The 6670-nt window shown below is 32.8% G+C and overlaps 4 protein-coding genes across 4 annotated transcripts in view; all 4 read left to right on the top strand.

Annotated features, from left to right (window-relative positions):
- LOC119839358 (caltractin-like) overlaps positions 1 to 1274 on the top strand; it is a 3375-nt gene extending 2101 nt beyond the window's left edge. The window contains exons 2-5 of the mRNA XM_038365621.1: positions 361 to 454; positions 542 to 715; positions 997 to 1109; positions 1182 to 1274. Of these exons, the coding sequence (XP_038221549.1) occupies positions 361 to 454; positions 542 to 715; positions 997 to 1109; positions 1182 to 1241 (441 nt within the window). The 3' untranslated portion in view covers positions 1242 to 1274. The remainder of the gene's footprint in view (positions 1 to 360; positions 455 to 541; positions 716 to 996; positions 1110 to 1181) is intronic.
- Positions 1275 to 1430: 156 nt separating this feature from the next.
- Positions 1431 to 2397, top strand: LOC119839339. Its single transcript, XM_038365595.1, has 2 exons — positions 1431 to 1686; positions 1816 to 2397. The coding sequence occupies exons 1-2, from the start codon at positions 1683 to 1685 to the stop codon at positions 2211 to 2213; spliced, it is 402 nt and encodes a 133-aa protein (XP_038221523.1). The 5' UTR covers positions 1431 to 1682; the 3' UTR covers positions 2214 to 2397.
- Positions 2398 to 4699: 2302 nt separating this feature from the next.
- Positions 4700 to 5260, top strand: LOC119839331 (protein D2-like). Its single transcript, XM_038365575.1, has one exon. The coding sequence runs from the start codon at positions 4700 to 4702 to the stop codon at positions 5258 to 5260; it is 561 nt and encodes a 186-aa protein (XP_038221503.1).
- A 116-nt stretch (positions 5261 to 5376) lies between these two features.
- On the top strand, positions 5377 to 6251 carry LOC119839338 (eukaryotic translation initiation factor eIF1). The gene has a single exon (XM_038365594.1). It carries the CDS (start codon positions 5560 to 5562, stop codon positions 5890 to 5892), a length of 333 nt encoding a protein of 110 aa, XP_038221522.1. The 5' UTR covers positions 5377 to 5559; the 3' UTR covers positions 5893 to 6251.
- The last annotated feature ends 419 nt before the right edge of the window (positions 6252 to 6670 follow it).

A 6670-nucleotide genomic window follows, 5' to 3' on the forward strand; every position in this document is an offset into this window, starting at 1 on the left:
GCTCACGATAGGAGTAGCTGGCGGAACACTGTTGATGCCCTCTGCCCCAGCTAGGGGACATAGGAACATAAGTCAAGTCAAGTAAGTCATTATCTGGGTCTATTAATACCAATTGTAAAGTATATAACAGTCTTAATATTATGAGTAAATCTTTTCTATGAATTATGTCAGCGCCGTCTCTTGGAGGGATTCCATTCTTAAATGACAACAATTTTCTATCGAGCCCAAAAATAATCACATCAATTACTTTCAAATAGACGGAGTTATCGAGTAACAAAACAAAAAAAAAATAGAATTAAGAACCTCCTCGGGGGTTGAAAATAAAATTTACTAAAATCTGTTTTTCTGGCGTCCTTTTAGAAAAATGATCTTCACCAAGCATTTAATCTGCTCGATTACAATGGTGAGGGAAAGATAAAAGCAGAAGATTTTCGAGTAGCTATCAAAGCTCTAGGTAAGTTATATAGAGGATATTCGCATTTATTTATTTCTGTTATCCACAATATAATGCCTTGATTATCACAATTTTTATCTATTTAAGGCTACGAACCAACGAAAGAAGAACTACAAAAAATGATTAATGGTGTAGACAAGGGTAATACTGGTAAACTAAGTTTCGAAAATTTTGAAACGGCTATCATGAGAAAGATAATGTCGCTGGACAGCGATGGTGATATAATGAAGAGTTTTAGACTTTTTGACATGGATGACTGCGGTAAAAATAATGAATCGTTGCTTCAAAATATTCTCAAGGAATACCCAGCTTACTAATGTCAATAATTTCTATCTTGTAAAATGTTGACATTAATGATATCAATAACTCTTTATAAAATATCATGCTTGAATCTGGTTTAGCTTATTTCACTAATTTGTATGCAAACATTCGTATAATGTACGAATGTTACGAATTTGCGTTCATTCGTGTCCATGTGAATGAGTGGTCGTGACATTAGAATAACAAATAAAAAATATTTGTAACTTGGTTTCTATTTTCAGGATTTATAAATTTTGAAAATGTGAAATGCGTTACGCAAATTTTAGACATTTACTTATCAGATCAAGAAATAGAAGAAATGATTGATGACGCAGATAAGGATTTTGATGGACTTGTAAGTGTAATTTATATATATCCCAAAAATATGTACATACATAATATAATTATACATGATTTTCTTTTTCAGATATCTGTTCAAGAATTTATGAGAATGATCAAGAATTCTGTGGACATTGTTACTCCTTAAAATTTGTGACTCTTTGAGTGCAATGAAATACAAGTTTATTATATAAACGTCCTTAATTCAGATTTGGTATAATTTTAGACAATTAAAAGTAATTTAGAATGATAATTTATTTATTATCTTTCGTTGTTACCTGTTTCCATTCCTCTCATTTCCGAAAAAATAAATATTGTCTATGGTGTTTGCAGTTAGCATTTTGAAATTGGAATGTTTTGACAGTTTAAATTTTAGTAACAATTCAAATTGCAAGTAAATTGAGAGAAATCGCTCGAATATAGAGTAAAAATAGCTCTCTTTATTTTAATTTTTATATACACGATACCTATAATATGTAGATATAAATTTGATTACATCTTCTTGAATTCTTAGCCTTGTGCTCGTCTTATATTATTGTGTGCATCACAATCACAGCCAAAAAAAAGTTACCATTTTTTAGAAAACATTATGGGTAAGTAAACTAAAGTAATAATAATGTATACTAGAGAACTTGTGTTTCTATTTTATAATAAATCGTGAACTAATGCTTTCATCATTGTTAACTCTTACAAAAAAAATCATTCGCTTTTATAAATTCTAGATGGAAATATGTCCCTGGAGGAGAAGTGCGAGCGTCTGATGAATGTGGTCGTGGAGACTCGAAAACGGTTCGGTGAAATGTGCGTAGACTATCAAAACAAATCCACACTTATGGAAAATAAAATGCTCAACCTTCAAGTTGAATCAATAGCTAATTGCAAGATAAAGTCGAAGATTGAAATACCGGACTTATCATACGAAGATACAATTAAGGATATGGATGATTTCAAACAGGAGATTTTGGTTAGGGAAAAAAGAATAGAGGATCTTTTGAATAAAATTAGGAGCACGGAAAAGGTGGTTGTACAAGTGAAAAATGATACTATAAGACAGAAATTAGAAAAACCAATAAATACCAAAGCTATTTTAGCCACAGTGAAAAATAAAAATGATGTGTGATAAACATTTTTAATGATGGTGTTAAAATACTTTAGGTTGAATCTTTATGAATTTATGTGAACAACAAATCTGGAAAAATGAACTCAACTGAATGTTAGTGTTACATGTAATTTAATTATAATATGTAATGTAAGTACAAAATTATAACCAAACAGCTCACAATGCATCGTCATTTCAAAAGTGCCCAATAATATGCATACAAAACATGATCGTTTGGACGATTTAAGAAACGTATATAGCGGGGAACACAAACATAGTGTAATCATAATAAAGATGTATATCAAATAAATTTAAAGAATACTAGTCACACATCTTGATCACTCCTAGCTATTTTTAACAAAAAAAACATATAAATAAAAATATTCAGAACTAGAACAAATTATAGGGACTATGTGGTAGACACATCTCAATAAAAAAACAATCATAACAGTCACCCAGTAAACAGTAACAAGGTGACAAACACCAAAAAAAAATAATAGTTGATCCTCTTCCTCTTTTTGAATTGATGGATAAAAATCAGTCTTTTTAACAAAAGTATACTTTACACAAATTAGAGACCCTAGACTTAAAAAAACTTGGATTTTTCAGGTGTATGCCCATTCATTAAAAGTTTAATACTGCATTGTTATAAAATTGTTAGGTACATGGAATGTAATTCTATAATATTTAGCAATAAGCAATTTAAATAATATTCATTTGTCAGTTAGTGTATTCATTCAGAACGGGTCATCACATTTTGCTTATAGTCCATCAAGTAATCTTCAAGTAACATTTATATGATACTTTTAATTGATCCTACTTATATTATAAACAAGTATGGTTGGATGTATGTATACATAGGTGTTTGTTACTCTTTCGCGCAAAAACTACTGAACCGATTATACTGAAGTTTGATATGTAGAAAGCTGGACAACTGGTATAAATAAAGGCAACTTTTTATCCCGATATTCCTACAGGATTATAACGCGTGTGAAACCGCGAGGCGCAGCTAGTATTTTATATTATGATAACATACATAGATTTAGATGTTAAAAATTTATATAAGAGGGCATCTGAAAAGACAAATTGCTAAAAGGTACATAGTCACACCTAGGGCTGGACCCATATTCTTAATCACCTTTTATTGTGTGTATTGTTAGGAGTAATTTTGGAAGAATTGTGGAAATAAAATTACATATTCTTAGAAAACTTAATAGATATTTATACTTAAGGTCTTGTATAGTTTCTGTTAAGACAAGACAAGGGAAGCTTGGTCAACAGGTAGCGAGATGATTTTAATAGTTTAGTTTTTTCTGGTTTGCATTGGAAGGATTCTAAATAAATTATTGTTATTCTGCACTTGTCTCGGAAATGCATGATGTATTCTTTGATCAAATGCTGATATTTCAAAACATTACATTAAATTTGAAATAATTGCTTTTATTTTCCCTGCATATACTAAGAATATAAAGCAAGAGTTAGTTTGAATTCGCTAATCTCGTGAACTACTGGTTCAAATTGATTGTCTTTATGTTGATTAGTCTATTTATTGATAAAGGCTCTCTACTAGTATAATGAATGTAATAGTGACTGTCTGTTTCTTCACGCCTAAACCACTGAACCGATTTAGATGAAATGTGGTACAGAGATAATTTGAGAGTGAAAGGACTGGTTTTTATCCCATAAATCCGAACGGAACGAACGGAACGTTTTTCCTATGCTTTACTATGGAGGCGAAAGGTAATAGGTAACCTATATAACATATGTACGACGTGGGTGGATCTGCAGGGCAGAGCTAGACTGACATAGTTGTATATAAAAACATATACTAAAGTAAAGATTGAATTACCTAGCTTACGCGTATATTAATACTACTCTTTGACCTAGCTACATATTATAAGTGTTTTATTGCATATTACAAAAAGGGCATTTCAAAATGATTATTACTTGAATCTAAAAGAATAAATCACAAACGAAGAATAAGTTACTGCGTAATGAAAAAATAAACAATTCCAAAATTGCAAACAATATACCTATAAGTGTATAATCTATGATTGCAACCGTATTGTTAATTACAACCGTTGTATATTACCAATTGCATTATCTGTGAATACTAGCGACAAAGGATCATTCCATATACTACACTCTGTGGATAATGGATAATATCGATTGCTAAGCATTTTATCCGATTTTATCATAGAACTATAGACCTATCGACTTTAATCAAAAGTCTTTCCATAGACAAAGTTATTAAATAAGAAATATATTTTACAATTTATATCGGACTTTAATAACAGCTGCATTACCTAATTTTAAAATATTATTAAAACTCTAATGTTCGCACTTATTTTTAAAAGAAGTTGTCAGAAATATTTTTCCTTCATAATAGCAACCACAGACTACATACATAATTTTCTACGTTTCCATGGTAACCAGATAACTTTTATATTTTCAACAATATTTTAAAGAGAGTGGGAAAGTTCGAAATACGACTATATATGAAAATAATGTCTGATGTGCAAACATTTTTCAAAAAACACTGTATTATTCCTGATGTGGTAACTATAGCACCATCAGAAATTTTAAACATACAGTATCCAAGTGGAGTAACTGTTGACTTAGGAAAAGAACTTACACCAACGCAAGTTAAAGATAGACCTATTGTAAAATGGGCTAGTAAAGACACTGAATATTATACTTTAGCCATGGTTGACCCAGATGCACCAAGTCGAGAGAATCCCAAATTTAGAGAATGGCATCATTGGTTAGTGGGAAATATTTACGGAGGTGATTTAAACAAGGGTGAAGTTTTGTCGGATTATATTGGTTCGGGTCCACCAAAAGGAACTGGTCTACATCGATACGTCTTTTTGATATTCAGACAACAAGAAAAATGTGACTTTTCTAAAATACCAAAACTTCCTAATAATTCGGGAGACAAAAGAGGAAAATTCTCTATTTCAAAATTTGCTCAACAATTCAACTTGGGAACACCAGTTGCTGGAAATTTTTATATGGCTAAATATGATGATTATGTCCCGAAACTATATGCAAAACTCAAGGAATAAATTGATTTGATTTTTAATAAAAACCGATAACCATGACAAAATTGTGTAGATGCATCTTTAAAAAAAAAACTGTGGCAGTTGTCTATGGTCACGATCGATAATGATTTCCGCCTCCGCGTGACATTCTCATTTTTTTGGTCGACTCGCCATATCATCCGCCATTACATTTTGGAGTTTGCGTAAATTGGTCGTTGCACTGTCTGTGCCACAAGCACCGAGCGTTATCAGTGACAGTTAAACTCATTAGTGCGTTGTATCGCAGTGTTTTATTGAAACAAAGAGTAGAGACGTTATATCGTATGTCCATCCAGAATCTCAACACATTCGACCCATTCGCCGATGCTATCAAAAGCTCGGAAGACGATGTTCAAGATGGATTAGTCCACGTCCGGATCCAACAGCGGAACGGACGCAAAACGTTAACAACGGTACAAGGACTCTCGTCGGAATATGACCTGAAGAAGATTGTGCGGGCATGCAAGAAGGAGTTCGCGTGCAACGGTACTGTCGTGGAGCACCCCGAGTACGGCGAGGTGCTGCAGCTGCAGGGCGACCAGCGCGAGAATATTTGCCAGTGGCTCACCAAGTCGGGGCTTGTTAAGCCCGAACAACTCAAAGTTCACGGCTTCTAAGCCTCTACATAACATGTCCAACACCGTGACATCATCATAGTTTTCTAATATTATGAGATCGTGCGCGTAACCCTATAATCGAATAATTATGTATTTAGAAAGCACCGATATATACAGAGAGAAAACGAACGGCCCTCGTGGCCTCCCGCGCCCTGTGCCTTGCTGTCTCCCAGAAATATTGTAATTTATAAAAATAAATGTATTTTTGACTAATCGACGCCGTCTCTTACTCGGACAGCTTTAGTTGCAATTAACGCCGAACGAAATAGTTAATTAATCAGTTTGTTTTTGTGCGACATTATTGATAAATTGCTGTAATAAGTATATGATGTGTCTCAATAATTAAACATGTTTTTGTATTCGCTTCTTTCATTTTATCGCCTCAGGTAATGTCCTATAACGGTATCATTGATCAGTGAAAGTAGGTTTGCCAACAGGTAGGATCCCTCCACAAATACGTCATCAACTGCATTCAGACCACAATACAAGAATTACCACATGTTCATATCAATCCATCCATTTAAAGATAAATATGACCTTAACACAGTGTGACATTATTGAAATGCCGAACGTACGAGATATTTTTAATTATTATTTGGATAGATATGGATCCGAGGAAATATATTATTGCGTCGTGACGTATTGCGAAGTATCTTTCACGAACAAGGAAGCTGTGAGTCACGTCCTCATTTTAACGCTTAGCGAGACAATGTTGAGGTCATCCACTCGTCAATATTTTCATTACGTAGCTATAAACAATTTATTTCACAATTATCGT

This window comes from Zerene cesonia, unplaced genomic scaffold (assembly GCF_012273895.1).
Source record: "Zerene cesonia ecotype Mississippi unplaced genomic scaffold, Zerene_cesonia_1.1 Zces_u012, whole genome shotgun sequence".
NCBI lineage: Eukaryota > Metazoa > Arthropoda > Insecta > Lepidoptera > Pieridae > Zerene > Zerene cesonia.

Coding starts and splice junctions, on each gene's coding strand:
- LOC119839338 (XM_038365594.1), top strand. CDS start 5,560: ATGTCCATCCAGAATCTCAACACATTCGACCCATTCGCCGATGCTATC.
- LOC119839331 (XM_038365575.1), top strand. CDS start 4,700: ATGTCTGATGTGCAAACATTTTTCAAAAAACACTGTATTATTCCTGAT.